The following is a 17,454-nucleotide window of genomic DNA, read 5'->3' on the forward strand; positions in this document are numbered from 1 at the left end:
GCTTTTGGTAAGGTATCTTCACAGGTTTCAGGGGTTAAATCGAATTTTATGTTTTCACGGAATTTTTTTGTTGTGCCCCTCTTCACATTTGCTCTTATTATTTACACATTTTCTTAGATACTTATAAGATTTAGGTGCAAAAGGAGTTGAAAATCTGGCAACCTGTCAGACCTTTGAAAAGAAAACTACAGCTCAAGGGGGCATTTATATAGTTAATTTAACAAAGAAATGAGAAGTTGGGCTTGTTTATGATAATTTCGGGTTATTTTTTAAAAAGAAACAAAAAGAACTTTAGCAACTTAATTAAATCAGAATATATGTAGTTAAAACTTAAACGTGCCGTGACAGTATCGGTTATTGTGTTAGTTGTTATTAGAGTACTGAGAGAAAGTGACTAAAATGCAGCAGAAGTTGAGAGTAAAACATATTGAGTGGCTGGTAGCCTGGTAGTTGATACTTTGATAGGACGTGCTTGTGAACATTTTCGCAACTTCAAGAGATTCACTTGGGAGTTGGGACAAATGGACAATCATTTATGGTGTAGGATGGTATTCGTTTTCATACTCAGTATCCAATATCTGTTTTTTGGTAACCTATTCCGTATCCAGTATCAACTATCAACTAGCTACTATTGAAATCTACCAATTGCTTAAAACAAAAAATTGACATATTTCACGGCTGCTTAAGCTTTACGCACCAATGGTCCAAGTTACCTGTACAATATAAGATGTATTATTTAAGAATAAGGATTCATCTTAGCATGCACAGTATAAGCTTCAAGAGATTTAGATGTAGCTGCATAATTTTTAGAAACTAATGATCTACCCAGATCGAGTATTAGCATGCTGACTTAAAGCTGAACAAACAACATCATATATACCAAATCTATTAACAGTTGGTACCATATAGAGTGAAGAAAAAATGAACAACAAATTAATTAGATTGGGTTTACATAATATAAGATCTGTGTCAAGTATGAACTGAACAAACCAAGTACTGAAGATCAAAGCTAGGAAACCAAAGCCAATCGGTTGAACTGTTTTGGATTTGAGGAGATGAAGGAAGAGGGAAGAGGAATGAGAAACCTTCGGTATGAGAGCATTCGGCAAACTTATCTCCTTAGTTAGATTAGACTGAAAATGCTAAACTAAACCAAGGAGAAATCTTGCCAATCCTCTCATGCCCAACGCTTCTCATAACTCATCCTACTTCTTTCTCCACAGCCCCGCCGCAAGTTCTCAAACAATGATTCAAAGCCCTAAATCCACAACTCATTTATATAGAGAAAAGAAAGACCCACTGTTATTTCCATCACATTTCTTTACTACTACCCTACCACTTTTGTCCTGGATTGGTTAAAAATGTAGCCTTTTTTCTTTTTCGGTGAAGTTAAAAATGTAGAAAACAAGACTGTAAGTAAGTTCAGATAGAACATCGAACCGATCCATGGGTTGGTGCATTTCCAAGTCCTAGTAGAGAGCGACCCAACCCATGATCTACCAAGGCCCATCAAATAGTCAAACGACTTGGATAAGGAAGTTGAATAGAAAGAAAAGTTGAGGGGAAAACAGCAAGTGAATTACTGCCCCTAAAGTTGATGCTTTCATTTCAGCTTCTCAAATAACGTATGTTTTTCTCTTCTTCTTTTAAAAGTTTGTTATATAGAACTATTATTCTTTTCATATTGTCTTGTACCAAAACTTGCATGTAGAGTTTCATGTTTCTGCACTTATCTCTTGCTCATAGAAGTCTCTTCTTCAATGCTTAAGTACAATTGACAAATCATTATATAAGTCTCTTGCCCACCGTCGAGGCCAGTATAGGCTCGCTTCTTGCCCTGCGCATTTGCCTATAACTGTTTATATGTGAATGCTTGCATTTACCTTTGTACTAAAGCATTGAAGTATGGTAAGTTTAGGATGATGTAAGACTTAGAAAATTTATTTAAGTTTTGAGTGTTAGGTTGTAAAGTTTATTAGAATTTCATACTAGGTTCTGTGGCTTACATTTAGAAATTTTTGATTAAGTGAGAATATTTCCCTGCAAAAGCTTTAGGCTTAGTCTGTTTCTTGTGTCATCTTAATCTGCATAATTACCTGTTTTACAGTACCCTTACTCCTGTCCCTGACCCAGATTTAGTATGACCTTTAAGAGCTGTACAAATGGGCGAAGTTGCATCAATTTACCCATAAACAATGGTGAGGAACAAGTGTAAAGTCTCGTGAGATCTGAATGATGATCTAGAGGTCAATGTTATAAACTAGGCTGAAAAGATTCCTAGGAGGATAGAGTAAGGAAAAAAAGACAATTCTACACTTGATGGAGGATTTTGTCTGAACTTTAAGTATGCTCAGTACAATTAGAAAACCTGGATTCTTAATGACATTACAGCTATCTGTAATGCATACACCCCGCACCTTGCTGATTTAGGATTGCACTGTCTGTGTAGCTCAAGAATGCCCAAAATTGGAGCAAGCCATTAGCATTCAACAGATTTTAGGGATTTCTCGCTCTGCTGATGAGGTTGAGACCTTGCAAGGTTAGACTCCACAATACCCTTCAGAAGCATTATAAGCATATCGTATAGCCTTCCTGAGACTGTAAAACTTAAACATTTTTTTTGTTTTCATTTCATACAAGATGTGGTTTTTGTCCTTCCATATTCCAACTAGGTCAGTAATCGGGGCTATTGGCTTCCATAGATCCTGAGTAAGAGCTCTACGAGTATGAGAGACATTCCACCCGTCATTGTTAATATATTTCTCTAGGTGGTATTAATTGGCCTCCAGAATGTACTCTCTGGTCTAATGGCCTTGCCATCCATCCAATTGTCCTTCCACGTGTGATTACCCTGGCCTTGACAGATGCATGATATGTTGATATAGGAAAGAAAAGGAAACTGCAATTTTTACTCATACCGTTTAATATTGCTCTTAAAATGGTTTAGCTTGCTGTGATTTTATACAAACACAGACATGCCTACTACAATGCATGAAAACTTATGCAGTCAGGATATAGAGTGTGAAATATTGTGGAAAAGCATTGGAGTATCTGATCATTGATTATACTTCCTACATAGAAATATCTTGGAAGCGATATGCTTGTGGCATGCCTATTATTCTGTTTTTAATGTAAGTTATGTGGACTTAACTTTGCTGTGATATAGACAGTAAAGGGTGAAAGAAAGAGGATATAGTGCAAATGTCTTCTTTTTTTCTGTTGAAATATTATTTTACCATCGTACTCTAAGTTGCATTGTCCAAAGCATGATGAAACCCCTTTAAAACACCACCCTCTATGATGGAAGTACTGTTTCTGTCTCTTCATCCTCCCTATTGTTGATGTCATGATATGAATTTTACTCTCATTAGACAGCTTGTTTTATTTTTCTAACACCATATTTGCAGGTGCATTCATTTCAAGTTTATGATGGATCTGTTATGTATATATGTAGGCGATGGGAATAAGTGAATAACTAACACTTTATGTATGCAGATCTCTAGGGATGTGCAAGAAATGTGGTGATCTGAGGGTAATAGCATGCTCAAGATGTAAAGGATCCAGTTTGGTTAAAAGTAATGCACTCAATTTTAGCCTTGTGGATGACATTTTCCAGTCGTTAGGGGCTCAGAAGACGAACGAGGGATCCATTGCATGCTCAAATTGCCAAGGTAGAGGTCGCATGAATTGTTTGGATTGCTCTAAACGAACATAGATACCGAGTTTCTGAGGTCATGTACTGATATTTCTTCTTTTGTACTCGTAAGTTGTAACACTCAATGTTTATTCTATATTACATGTAATTCTTCTCTTTAATTTGCCTCCCAATTTCCATTTAACTTTTTGTATGAGACTTAAATATATTTCGTACTTCTTCATATCTGATTCCACACTATTATTTCTTCATCTTCTTGAACTTCAAGAGTTCGAAGTTCTGATGGAACAAAATTCTGGCATTGTAACTTGAAAATTAGCAGTTAATAGTCACGCTTGGTTCACGATCAATCCAAATTAAAGGAAGTGCAGACCATTTAAAACCCTGTCTACCAAGCTGGCAAGCTGAACCTTAAACATTTGATATTTCTTAGAAGCCTTAAACTAACTGACACCATACATAATTGTACTTGATTCAATTCACGCACTGATGCAATTGTGATATTGTAACTCAGTAGGTTCTCTCACATTTGTTAGGTCTAAAGCATTATTACTAGTACTGGAGAAACATTATTACTCTGTTACTTTATTGTTTTCTCATATACAGTATTACTTACCGAATCGTTGTTTCCATGCTTAAGTTGTTTTTATGCTGAGTTTTAGTATTGCTTATTAGTTGGTCTTTGATTTATTTGTTATGAGCTATTATTGAATTTAAGAAGTGCTCATGTGATTTTCTTTCTTGATTTAGAGACTTGATCATCTGCACATGTAGATCAATCTCTTCTCCCCCTTGGTTTTCTCTTAGTATTCACTTTTTGATGTCTATATTATATTGCTTTAACCGCATGTTTTTGAATTATTAGGTACTAAAAACTGTTATCACTTGTTATCTCATCATCAGAGAAACAACTTCTCTACCAAGCTACAAAGTTTTGGGGTTGTTGTGAAATCCTTTGCAAGTCGAAAATCTGTGAAGAAGTCGAAAAAAGATGGGAAGTTAACCACAAGTAGGACTAAAAAAGTTGAGGATAGTGCAGTGGTAGATAAGTCTTCTGCCAGAGATGATTTATTAGTTGGTCAAAGTAATGGGGTTTTGTTAAATGATAATTTGGTTGGGAAGAATTTGATATCTAGCACCCCTAGAGAGGTTGTACTTCAAGCTTACAATGTTACTTCTGGTCTGATACTTGCTTTGGGCTTAGTAATTAGACAGGTTGGTCTGCTAAACTCCTTGCATTGCCATTTCCCATTTCTTGTATCAATTTAGTCCCTTCTTATTTGTTGAGAAAATTAAGAATTTACTGGAACATGCATATTTTGGTTGGAAAGATGTTATGAGAAATGACGCCTAATGTGCTACAGCCTAGAGACCTGTAATATGTATGAGAATTGAGCAACCATATTGACAACATTCAGATTATCATATATGAATGGTTAAGATAGTCTGGTTTTTATGTGTCAATTTTTGTTGTCGTCGTAGCTTGACCCATTAGATTTGCTCTACAACTTTTCCATACGCCAACATCTCTTCCTAAATTTGTAACTTGCAGGTATCTCAGATCGCATTTATAGAAGGATTGCCAGTTGTTGACTGCTCTTCAGAAGTGTCATGTATGCATTTCTACGCCAGTAATTTGTTATGTTGCTGTTAGTTTTTAGGTAATTAAGCTGAAACATAATTTAGGATTGACACCAAGACGTTGGAAACTACCATGAACTCACCAAAGAGATTTCTCTTAAGTCGGTCCACTTTAAGGAACCAAGTTACATTTGTCGTCCACTATTCTTTTATTTCTTGATCCTTGCATATATCATTCAAAAAAATTTAAAAACTATAATCTAGAGCTATTATTCCAGATTAGTCTCATAGATCACCGCGATGCCACGAAAACAGTTTCTTAACTTAAAGGAAAAGAAAGCGAAAAAAGGTGCCACTAAGTAAAATTGGTAGACATCCTCCTTGCTGTTTGCTACATGCTTGAGCATGTGTTTGGAAAATATTATTGAGAGTAATTGGCTGCAGTTAACAGTTCAGTTTCTCCTTTTCTTCTCTTCTAAGCACCTTATTCTTATATCATACCGTACGAGAGTATAAATTTTATGTTCTACAGTCTGACAGTCATATTTGAGACGTGGCATCTTGAGTTGATCATTGGATTAGTTGTACTAATCTCGTCATCCCGATATCTTTTGCTTCAAATGTGGCCTGATTTTGCGGAGTCTAGTGAAGCAGCAAATCAACAGGTATGCTGTATTTTTCTGTTTTATACTTTTCTTTTTCAAGTAATTCACATATGGTAATTCTTTTAGGAACAGTTGCTCTTAATCTATCATGTAAGGGTGATTGGTTGCTTCCATACTTAATTGCACTTTACTACTCGATAATTACCTACAAAGACCTAAAATGCTTTGGAACTCAAGTGTTTGATAGCAGTCAGTATACCATTCTCATTTGTCATTTAATGCGACCACCGCATGGGACATAATCGGTACTTGTCACTTTGAGATGCATACTTTCCCATCGTTTACTGAAATTGGTTTTTGGAGTGATGCATAAGTTGCAAAAACAAAATGAGCACTTAAAATAGCCACACTTTGGATGTTTTGGTTCATGCGTAACAATTGCAAGGTTGTCATAACCAACATTCGGCAGGGTCTACCTGGGAATCTCCTGCCTGCAATGAGACTAAGTAGGTGTTAATCATAAATCATCAACCAATTATTGCATTCCTTCGTCTAGTTTGTTTGGGGATAGATAGCATGGTTCAGGAAAATGTTGAAAATAAATTTAAGGGTTTTTTAAATTTTGGTAACTTTTCAATGAAAAGGGTATTCAAGACATTTCAACTGCCCTGACCACGAGATATTCAAATGGGGGTGCAGGTGTAAAAAAGCCTAAATTTAAATGAGTCTTGGTTAATCTACTTCATTATCTAACAATAGTAAGGTCCGGCAGCTTCATCTATTCTTGTGGATAAATATTCTGTAATGACTAAGTTAATACTTAATAAGCAGTTAAGCACAGTTCAGTGTGGTGCTGTTGTGATATGTGCTTCATGTTCCCGTATCTCAGGTACTTAGTTCCCTGCAGCCTTTGGACTATGTGGTCGTAGCATTTCTGCCTTGGGTTTAGTGAGGTATACCTGGAAAACCTCATGCAATTGTTTTTTAACCAAAACTTCCATGTTGCGACACACTGATGACTGGATTACTCAGGAGCTTCTTTTCCGTGGCGCACTCCTACCACTCTTTGGGCTTAACTGGAATAGTGCCCTGGTTGTTGCAGTCATTTTTGGAGCTTTGGACGCAAATATTCCTTTGCTGTCTGGTAATTATCTCCATGTCTAGTTTTTGCATTCTGTTTGGAAAACGTATTCCTTAACTTGATTTGATTGAAAATCTGAAACTACTTGAAAACCCCCTGACGATTCTCCAGCTAGGCGCTAGAGTCTTTGGCTTTACATTTGAACTTCTCCCTTGTAAACCAAAGTGAAGAATCATCATTTGATAGAAGGATAGGTAATCTGTTTGAAGTTATACTTGTCTTATTATACTCATCGTTGAGGTATATATACCCATTGATGCAAGCCTAATATTGCATTGTACAATTAACAAACATGCCTGAAATGTGGAAACACATTAAACCTAGTATGGAAGTGCAACACATGATTTTACACTTACGCGCAAACTTAGCAGTCTCGGATGGAGAAGATGGAGAACATGATGCTTGTAAAGACTTTTAGTGAACAAGTCACAGTTTGATCTACTGAAGGTCAAAGGAAAGTGAAAGTAAATGACTTCGAGAATCAACCCATTCACGACCAAACTAATAATCTAGCTCAATATGCATGGTATGAGCATGAAAAGCTGAATTTGAGGCCATGTAGATGGTGATGAGGTTTTCACAATAGAAGGTAGCGAGGAGAGCAAGTGTTTGTCATGTGTGGCCAGCTCGTGTCAAGAACCACCTAAAATCAAGTGTTTGTGTGTAAAGAACAGCACTAGTGAGGAGGGTACCATTAAGAGAGTAGCAACTAGCAAGAGAGAGAAATGAAGGTACAAATGGGTGCAGTGCCTTCAATTGATGGTTCAAGCTAATTAAATTGATCGTAACATCTCTTTGTAGGGACTTAATGATTGCACTATTTTTCACCTCTTAGGAGTAGTAAAAATATTTTGCTGGTGCCATATTTCTTATATTGCGTCCGTTTTATTACATATGCATGTAGCAGCTCCATGATTTATTTGATGTTTCTGGCTTAATATATTGTGTCCCATTTTACTTTTGTATGTATTGGATTAAGGAAAGAAACGGTTTAGTAGACTTGTTAAATGATTGCTTAGGCAAAGAAAAAAAAAATTTGTTTTGTAATATCTGAATTGTGGCATGCAGATTTTTGGTTTCAGAAATGCGCTTGTCCAGCGACTGCTTCGGGACCTTGTCTCAAATGTTAATGGGAACACAGAGAAAAATTTGTCATCCACCAGTTTGTGCAATGAGGCTTGTATAATAGAACCTGATGATCAATTTCCAGAATCATGTACACGTCCTGATTTACTTCCATTTTTAATCAAGCCCCAGAGCACCAGGAAGAAAAGTAGGAAGCATAATACTGCAACAACACACGCTGCTAGTGGTCCTGAACGTAAGCAACTCCAAGCGCATAATGTTTCTGATAATGCCGAGTTTTCTATAACTAGGAAAGAGAATCAGAAGAATCATACTGGCGAGGATTGCCAAGTTGATATAAAAGTGAATTCTTTGTCATTAGCTGTCAAGTTGAATGGAGCTGTTGAGGTGGCAAATAATTCATTCTCAATCAAGGATGACTCAGATTTGGAGTCTCTGAGGTTTGCTAATTCCCTTAAAGAGGATGTGGCCCTTTCGCAGGAGCGCAAACTTGTTGGTTCTGAAGATCATAGATGCACTTCTCCAGTCACTGGTCTTTCCAAAGAGGAGGAACACGTAAGGATGGTTATACATAAATTTTCTCGCGTAAAAGATAGCCCATTTTATGTAGATCAGATTCCTGTCTTCCTAGATTTATGCTAAGTTAGATCATTACCTTTAGCCTAAAAACTATATTTCAAACATTCGACACTTTCAGGGAATTTTGATTCCGGCGGTAAGGTTCTTCTTGTTTTTTTTATTTAAAGCCTTTTTTGTACGCTTCTGCCTATAGGTACTGGTCATTTAGTTGACACCAATTCATTAGTCACGACTCATTTGTGGCTAGTTCTGGTTATCTAAACAAGGGAACCATTCTTAATTTCCTAACAGATCGACACATTATTGGCTGCTGATACGCTTGGAAGCAATTCCTCAGAGGCTGACAAAGATGAAACTGGAAAAACAAGCTCAAGAGAGTTTAAATCTGTCAAGACTTTGGATCTTTATGTTCCCGATTCTTTGGATATTTTACAAGGTAATAGAACAGATTCTCAGGGTTTGTCTCTTCTACAATCCATGTGCAATTGTTTGTTTTGCAATAGTATATATATCCTTTATTTACATATTGAGAGGTTTTCTATGCAGATAATGTTTCTGATTCTGCTCTAAAACACAAAAAAGCAAGCCCTTGCCAAATAAAAAATGAACAAGATGCCCCTGGTTTGGTTTTTTCTGAAGATATGGTGAGGAGTTCGCCTTTGGAAAATGAAGTCGACACATATACTCCAAATGGAAATTCTGAGAGGAGCAATGATGATTCAGCTGAGCAAGATTTCGCCAATTCAATGATGACACTGCTGCTTCCACAAGCACTTCCTCTACTCAAGAAGACATCTGGTAGAAAAAGAAAAAAGGTCCGCACTTCTGAAAGTTCATTCAGTAATGGAGACGTTCGCTTGAATTTGGCGACAACAAAGTCTTCTGAAGAAAGCCATGGAATGCACACTTACAACAAGTTATCCTCAGGTACATATATGCAGTTTCTTCTGCTCTTGAATTCTATTCTATTGTTCGATTTCAATTTGAGGAATTGATTATATCTTGTCTTATCTTACAAAACTATACAGGAGAACCTAAAACTGGCACTTGTGCTGAGGGATCTCTCAAGGACAGGGAGGGACAGACACATTGTTTAAGTACAGCTCCGTGTTTTGAAAGTGAAAACTTGGAGAATATTAAGTCTGTTATCCCAGACAGTTTGGAAGATACTAGTTATCAAACACCATCTGGTTCCGCAGCCAACAAGATTCATTTGAAAGAAAAATCTGAGAATGTCACTGTCAATTGTTATGAGAATTCCTTGTGCAATGAAATTTCTTCCAGAGTGGATAATCATTTGAGCAAAATGACCAAACCATTCTACCTGGCCCTCCAAAAGATTTTCCTTCTTCTGAGCCAGCCTCTTTAAGGCAGACTAACAATCTACCTATCCAGGTTGAGAATACACCCAACTGTGCAATACCCAACTTGCGTCTAGCTGATGATTTACCATGTAGTGGATCAGCACATGGAGTGAAAGTAGCTTCTTTCACTGCAGACACAGAACATTTTGAGAAAGTACTTCCTGCTACGAAAGGCATTGAGAATATAAAGAAGGGCCGTTCAAATAATGAATTCATTCAGTATCATTGCAGAAATCGTTCTACAGGTAAAAAACTCCAAAACAGTAGCAGAGATGTAAAAGACGTAAATCCCATAGTCAGTGGGAATTCTGTTTACACGTCAGAGAAGGAAGTTGATGTTATTAAAACCAGTGATTCTAGGATGGGCAAAATCTCTACTTCCATGGAGATGCCAGATCTGCATCCAACTAGCAAATTTAGAGGCCCTCTGTCAGAAAGTATAGTTTGCAGGAACCCAAAAGATGGTTGTGTTCCTGAGGCTGAAACTTCTCTTACTACTGAAGTGGATCAAGTTTGTGCTTCGGCTGACAGCTCAACTAGAAAAATATCATTGTGGGATGAAAGCAAGTTGGATGAACAATACCAGGTTCTCAGTATGGAGATCTGTGCCCCCAGATCTACTGGCATGATCTCCCAAGTTCAAGCAGTGGATGATCATGCAGCTGAAGACAAGGAAATTAAAGATGTGGATGATGACCAAGCTGATGCTAATATAGATAGCAGTGACTCTTCATTGTTGTTTCAGGAAAGGGAAAGAAGCTTCTTTTCTAATGATAATGTGCATGGCCCTGACAAGAATGCAGTTGATTTAGGTTTCCATCCTCAGTTGATGTCTGTCACTAGTAGTCATCAAGATAGTGTGAATTTGCTGTCTCATATTGAGTTAAACCAGAAACACCTGTTACCAAATCAACACACTTCACCAAAAACCGAGTTTAACAGGACTTCAGACAACTTTGTTGAGCTTGTGGGTTGCTATGTGCAACCAGCCCCAATTTTGTCTGTAGTGCTAAGCACACAAGGGGATGATATTCATATCTCTGTTTTATGTGGTATATTGGCCAATAGGGTCAGAACAATTTTCATCTACAAGGTTCCACTTCGAGATCCAAGGAAAGGCTATCCTGTTTTTCTTGGTTACACATCAATCATGTTGCCAAGTTCAAAATACACCTTTTGTGGAGAAGTAAGTTATGAGACTACACTTCACAGGAAAGTTTGTGTGTGTCTGTGTGTGTTTTCCAACTGTTTATTACAACGTTATAGTAGATCACCTTATCAATTTATCTACCTTCAAGCTGTGTTTCCTCTCTGTAGATTGCTTTTGGGAAGTTCTCGCTGCAATTCACTCCAGATGGACAATGCCTTGTTTCCTCGAACAGTATCAAGGTGCTATAGTGCAGGTTCCTCATCTGTTTATCATTGCATTAATCTCACAGGAAGTTTCCACTGATTCTGAGTACTGATGGTGGTACTAATAGAACCGTTTGTGTGTGTTCTTAGGGACCGGAGCATCCATTGTTCGTGTTCTTTGTGTACAACAGTTTGTTTTGATGAGAATGCCATACAAATTATACATGTGAAACTAGGCTATGTTTCTCTTGTGGCCAAGTTGAAAACAGATGATAGTGTTCTCTCTATATTAGTTTGTGAACCAAGTCATCTTGTTGCTCTTGAAAAGAATGGGAGATTGCAAGTTTGGGCTATGAATTCAACATGGAGGTAATTAGCTATTGTTTCTTCACTTTTTTAGCATCTAGTAAAAGTTTACGTTCTTCAGATTTTCTTAGGTGAAGGAAATAAACAAAGGTTCTTATATTCTCGTTTAATCCAGTACACTCTTCTAACTTTTAAGTAACTCAAAGGGTCTCTTACTGTAACCTTATTTCATGATGATTTCATTATTGGGGAGAAATTGGCACCTTTTAAAGGTTTGCACATTTTAGGATGGCCATATCATTGATGCAAAGTACTACTGAAAACATATTCTGCATTCAAGTGTGAATTATGAAAACGGTCAAGTTAAAGTATTTTTATTTGTTGGTTCATAACATTGTCTGTTTCAAAACTAAATTCATATAGAAAATTTTGACTTATAAGCTTGGACTTTTGACTTCTCTAATTCGATTTTTGGTAGTTTGACGTCCTGTGGCATTTCATGCTTACCCAAACGTGGGAGTTATTTACATTAGATAAGAGTGCAACTTCTTAATTTAGGTATACTCATATTTAATAAGAATAAGGGAAGAGGTCTTGGGGAACATTACTAGGAAGGCAGATGTTGTGGTCAATTTGTGCATTGGCAGTAGTGTTTTCAGATGGTATATTATGTTGTATATGTATGTTGATGTAAGTGATGGTGAGTACTAATACAAGTTTTTTTTTCCCTTCACACATGCAGTGATAGGGTTGAAGAATTCATATTACCAACTGTGGATCACATGTTTCCTTGCATAATGGAGATAAAAAGAATTCCCAACTACCCCTCTCTGATAATTGGTCATAATGGGTTTGGAGACTTTGGTCTATGGTACGCTTTATGCTGCATTAGATGCTCTTACTTGTACTTATTCCTCTTTAGCAAGTATCTTCACATCTGTCATCTGTGGACACTCTTTAGTCCAAACACCTTGTGACACACCATAAACACATGCTCAATCATCATTTATTTCGAACGTTCCACCATGGTCCTAAAGTGAGCAGGTATATACTATTCTGCAGAAACCTGCATATGCTTAGTTCTCTTACAATTATTACGGCCTTGGCCGCTGGGGTGCCCTGGTCATTTTGGACTGCCACGTCATTTTGGGCCCGCCTTGGGGCCACCATTGACAACATAGGTACTAGAAGCTTGGGTTGTGGTAGATTATTTCAGTTAGTAACATAAGTTTGTGATTAAGGTGAAAAACATCATATTTCCTAAATGCGTGGGTGGAAGGAGGAATAAATTATCAACTCAAGTTCAGTATATTTATTTGGTCAAGTGAAGAGTTCTCTAGGGACTCCAGTAGGGTGCCAACTGACCTAAAAGTCGAACATTGACAGGAAGAATAGATTTGTATGGGTACCTTGTCATATTTATATGCCCTATAATTGGGAATTAGAGATACCCCCCACTTTAATCTTCTTTAGACATGTCCCCCCATTTTAACGCCTTCATGCCGGTCAACAAGGTTTGACCATTAGTCTAGGTTTTTTATTTTCTTCCGATAAAAAAAAAAAAATACAATTATCTAAAACTCCCATGAAAATTACCGAATATGCTCTCTAACCCTATCACAACAATTGCCACATGGGTTTATCTGAACCATGGATCACTTATAATTCAACGGCCATGAAATACATACAAAAGACGCTAGATGAGCAAGTTTCAATTTAGTTATTTTATCTATCTTCCATAACCGATTATTTTCTTTATCTAAATCCTATAGCTTTCTTCAAAACAATCGTTCGCAAGGTTTTGTTTGTGAAGAACGAAAGATTAGAGTTTGTGAAGACTAGTCGAGCAATAAGAAAGGTAAGAATGTTTACGGTTTTGTTTGTAAACTTAGTTGAACTGAAAATTCATTATCAAAGTCATTTTTTGTAAAACTTGTGAAGATTTTAGTTGTTCTTGCTTGTAACATATCGTAACGAAGTTCTCATCTTTACAGCCACTGAATAGTCATGGATGTTAAAAAGTTTTAAAGTTGTTTGTTGTTATATTTATAGTGATTTTATATTGATTATTTAATTTCTCAAATAATTTGTTCTTAGGTAGCCATGGATGTTAAAAACTTGAAGGTTCACTATGGAGATGAGGGTTCATTTACAGATATACTTGGTGTTGATGGTGATCGTTATAGTTTGAATGTTTGATAGATTTGAAAGACGACATTTCAAAAAAAATTGGAATGCCTGCTCTTGATATGCATGTTGCTTGGTTGCATAGTGGTGAGAAAAAAGATATGTATACTGACAGTGACTATTTGGAAATGTGGGCTAATATTGAAACCGATGAGAAGGGCTTTGCTCATTTGTTTGTTGTTCTTGATGGTGTGGAAATTGTTGAACCAGTTCCAACACCTTCAGAAATAGTTGTACCTACAACTGACTCCGGTAATGTGGATGCTAGTAAAAAACCGACCGAAAAGGGAGGTGCTTGGAGACTCCCCGAAAAAGATTTGGATGAGCTACCACTATTAGTTCTAACTATACAAGAAGTGGATGAGGTGATTCCAATTAATGATGGTAACACTATCGGCATCGACAACATTAGCCCAGAGGAAGAATATCATAGTACTGGGTCTGACAGTGAGGATGAAGAATTTCTTCTACCATCAACAAATGAGTTCGCAAACTTTGCAAGCAAGACAGACAATCTTTATGATAAGGAGGATAATGAGTCTAGACAAACCAGCGACACTAATGTACAGGTAGAATTAGTTCTTGAAGTGGGCATGGAGTGGCCGACTATTCAAGAGTGTAGGAGGTACTTAACAAAGTATTATATTATCAATAAGTTCAAAGTTGGGAAACCGAAAAACGAGGGATGTAGAATTAGAGCCTACTGTAAAGCAGAAGAGTGCCCATGGATGGCATGTTTTAGAAAGAAACCAAATGAGTTTACTATGAAGTTGAGAAAAATTGTTCCTGAACATACATGTTATGCTGATCCACTTGAGCACAACTGTATGGCTGATGCCAACTTTATTGTGGAAGAACTTGAAGACCAAATCACGTTACATCATAAGACTTTCAAGCCCTCAGACATCCAGAAACAAATGTTCTACAATTTTCACATAGAGGTGAATTATTGGTTAGCATGGCATGCTAGAGCAAAAGTATTAGAGAAATTGTTTGGGGATTATGATGGAAGCTACAGGATGATCCCTGAGTTAAGAAAACAAATTCTCTTAAGCAATCTTGGTTCAATCGCTACATACTCGGGATATGGAAAATGGCAACCAGTTCACTGGACTTTGTATTGCGTTCGAGGGTTCTTTCACTGGTTTTGTTACTGGGTGTAGGCCAATTGTTGGGTTAGATGATTGTTTTTTGAAGGGAAAATATGGTGGTTAGCTACTTAGTGCTGTTTCATTGGACGCCAACAATGGTCTTTTCCCTTTGGCAGTGTATATATGCAAGAGTGAGAGTACAAAAACTTGGTGTAGATTTTTGGAGATCATCTCTCCAAAACTAAGTCAGCATCCTCTAACACTAACTATCATTTCTGATAAACAAAAGGGTCTTGTAGAGGCCGTGAGTTACGTCTTTGACGATACCAGGTCTCATAGAATATGTTTTTGCCATATGTATAAAAATTTCAAGAAATTGTTTAAAGGAGCCATCTTGAGAAAATGGCATGGTTTGCGGCCAAGTCTTACAAGGAAGTGGACTTTAAAAAGTGGATGGACAAGATAGGATCTGCGAAGAAAGAAGCAAGAGAATGGCTCGAGAAGGAAAAGGTGGAATCATGGGGATGGTCTTGTTTTGATCACACATCAAAGTGTGAGCATATAACTAATAAATTTTCAGTCCTTTAACAATTGGATCTAGGAAGTTAGAGATAAGCCAGTATGCAATCTCGTTGACAAGTTGCATTTAGCTTTTATGAGGAATATATATGACAGAAAACAAAAAGCTAAGAAGTGGGATGATGAAGTAGACAATAAGTTTCGTGGTCTTGTTCCGAAAGTGAAGCAAACTAGTAAGACTCGCATCAAATTCATAAGGAACTGCGTTGTTGAGGGAGCTGAAAACCATTGTTTCTCTGTCAAAACTGCATATGACACTAGGTTAGTACAATTTTACTAAGAGTTTATTTGTTATTCTCTAATTTTACGACAATTCATAAATTAACATTATTTATTATTGTATTTCACTATCTAGATGTATTACTGTTTTTTCACTAGGTGGATAGTAGATTTGCGCAGCAAGGAATGTTCATGTGTAGTATGGCAACAATTTGGAGTTCCATGTTTACATGCCGTTGCAGTTATATACCCCAAGAGGTGTTCATGGGTTGATTTTTGTAGTCATTTTTTCACTGTGCAAGCATATAAACAAACTTATGCTGGTTACATCAAGCCAATGAATGATATGGCTGACTGGTCCACTGAAATTCATGTTATTGAGGTGACTGTATGAAGCATTGTTTTCTTGGTTTTATATAGATTGTTGCAAATACTAACGTGATTTCTTGACAGGGTGTACTTCAGATTATTAATCCTCCACCACATGTCAGAGGGATTGGCAGACCAAAAAAAACAGAGGGAGGAGGATGAAGATGCTCCTAGTTCTAAGAAAAAAAGGACTTGGAAGTCTTGTCATCTGCCTGATCACAACTCAAGGACATGCAAAGGACTTCCAGCCAATATAGCTAAAAATGCCAACAAAGGTATGCGCAAATTTTTTTGTGTATTAAAACTAAAATCCTCACAAAAATTATTACGTTAATTTAATTAATTTTCAACATTATATTTTTACTTTGTAGAAAAAGAGGCAGCAACAAAAAAGGCAACAACAAAGAAGGCATCAATTGAGAAGTCAAAGAAAGACAGATCAAACACATCAAAAGAGAACTGTGGAACTAATGGAGGAGGTGGTGTTGTGGATACTACTGCTGCTGCATCATCATCTCAGTCCAATACACCAACTTCCATGTTTGTTGTGTCAATTCAGACTAAAGCTCCAAACATAATGCCTCATCTTACATCATCCAGATCACTAGCTTTTCAGCCATTTTTTTCAACAATTCCTGTGCAGTCAAGAAAGAAAATGACTAGTGTGAGGCCACCAAGTACACCTTCTAATGGACAGTCATATAGAAATCAGTCTATCTGATCATTCTGATGTGTTTAGGACTTTTATTATACTGTGATTAACTAAGAAATGCATGACTTTCGATTTTGTTTGGATACTTTTTGGGAGTTTTATGATGGTATTTATTGAATGGTCACATGTTATTATGAATTTTTTAAGGGGCTCCACATGTTTTAATGTGGTATTTGACTTTTTCATAAGCAATTTGTTTTTGGGTACATGATGGAATCAAAAGTATTTGCTTTCGGTTAAAATAAAGTCATTCTGAATGTACTACTAGTCTACTACTAAACACTAGCCATCTGGCCCGGCCTATGGCCGGACTTGCTACATAGATAGCTAATGACTCAAAAGCTTAAAGTCCACTTGAATAAATAATATATGTATATTGATAGCTAATAATTTACTACATACTTTGTTTGAAAGGTTTATGTTTTTCTATTTTTTTTTAAGAGATTGCAATCAAAATACTATACACACACAATACTTGTATAGATGAAAAAATTCCGATTAAAGAATAAAATATCTCGTCCTCACTTGGCATGCAAAGAAACACCAACAAAGAGAATAATGGATTACATGCATGAGTAAATAAACCTATATTAATGGTATGTCGTTGGATATATTCAGGGTTTAACT

General features: G+C 36.7%; 2 protein-coding genes across 7 annotated transcripts; both read left to right on the forward strand.

Annotated features, from left to right (window-relative positions):
* The first annotated feature begins 448 nt into the window (after positions 1–448).
* LOC147514911 (uncharacterized) lies at positions 449–10,654 on the forward strand. Its single transcript, XM_086585491.1, has 10 exons — positions 449–1,625; positions 3,496–3,671; positions 4,521–4,870; positions 5,208–5,268; positions 5,777–5,901; positions 8,051–8,303; positions 8,430–8,623; positions 8,939–9,083; positions 9,194–9,574; positions 9,676–10,654. Exons 2-10 carry the CDS (start codon positions 3,506–3,508, stop codon positions 10,014–10,016), a joined length of 2,016 nt encoding a protein of 671 aa, XP_086441617.1. The 5' UTR covers positions 449–1,625; positions 3,496–3,505; the 3' UTR covers positions 10,017–10,654.
* Positions 10,627–16,965, forward strand: LOC147514912 (uncharacterized). Of its 6 annotated transcripts, XR_015209731.1 has the most exons (9): positions 10,627–11,197; positions 11,329–11,414; positions 11,515–11,733; positions 12,413–12,541; positions 13,443–13,528; positions 13,768–15,788; positions 15,906–16,128; positions 16,212–16,390; positions 16,487–16,965. XR_015209731.1 is itself a non-coding variant. In XM_086585500.1 (7 exons), the coding sequence occupies exons 1-7, from the start codon at positions 11,037–11,039 to the stop codon at positions 16,834–16,836; spliced, it is 1,221 nt and encodes a 406-aa protein (XP_086441626.1). In that variant the 5' UTR covers positions 10,903–11,036; the 3' UTR covers positions 16,837–16,965. The 6 variants fall into 6 exon arrangements, 2 of the variants coding, with proteins under 2 accessions (XP_086441626.1, XP_086441631.1); XR_015209730.1 differs by having other exon boundaries at positions 13,768–16,128; positions 16,200–16,390; XR_015209732.1 differs by lacking the exon at positions 16,487–16,965 and having other exon boundaries at positions 16,200–16,390.
* The last annotated feature ends 489 nt before the right edge of the window (positions 16,966–17,454 follow it).

The sequence above is a fragment of the Coptis chinensis genome, chromosome 2 (genome assembly GCF_015680905.1).
Source record: "Coptis chinensis isolate HL-2020 chromosome 2, ASM1568090v1, whole genome shotgun sequence".
NCBI classification, from domain to species: domain Eukaryota; kingdom Viridiplantae; phylum Streptophyta; class Magnoliopsida; order Ranunculales; family Ranunculaceae; genus Coptis; species Coptis chinensis.

What these genes read in the sequence shown, in the direction of transcription:
- LOC147514911 (XM_086585491.1), top strand. Translation starts at nt 3,506, where the DNA reads ATGTGCAAGAAATGTGGTGATCTGAGGGTAATAGCATGCTCAAGATGT. An exon ending in CTGCTCTTCAGAAGTGTCAT is followed by an intron (nt 5,269 to 5,776) that starts GTATGCATTTCT and finishes ACAGTCTGACAG; the next exon opens with TCATATTTGAGACGTGGCAT. An exon ending in TTTCCAAAGAGGAGGAACAC is followed by an intron (nt 8,624 to 8,938) that starts GTAAGGATGGTT and finishes ATTTCCTAACAG; the next exon opens with ATCGACACATTATTGGCTGC.
- LOC147514912 (XM_086585500.1), top strand. Translation starts at nt 11,037, where the DNA reads ATGATATTCATATCTCTGTTTTATGTGGTATATTGGCCAATAGGGTCA. An exon ending in GCTATGAATTCAACATGGAG is followed by an intron (nt 11,734 to 12,412) that starts GTAATTAGCTAT and finishes TCACACATGCAG; the next exon opens with TGATAGGGTTGAAGAATTCA. An exon ending in GCAGTTATATACCCCAAGAG is followed by an intron (nt 16,005 to 16,199) that starts GTGTTCATGGGT and finishes ATTTCTTGACAG; the next exon opens with GGTGTACTTCAGATTATTAA.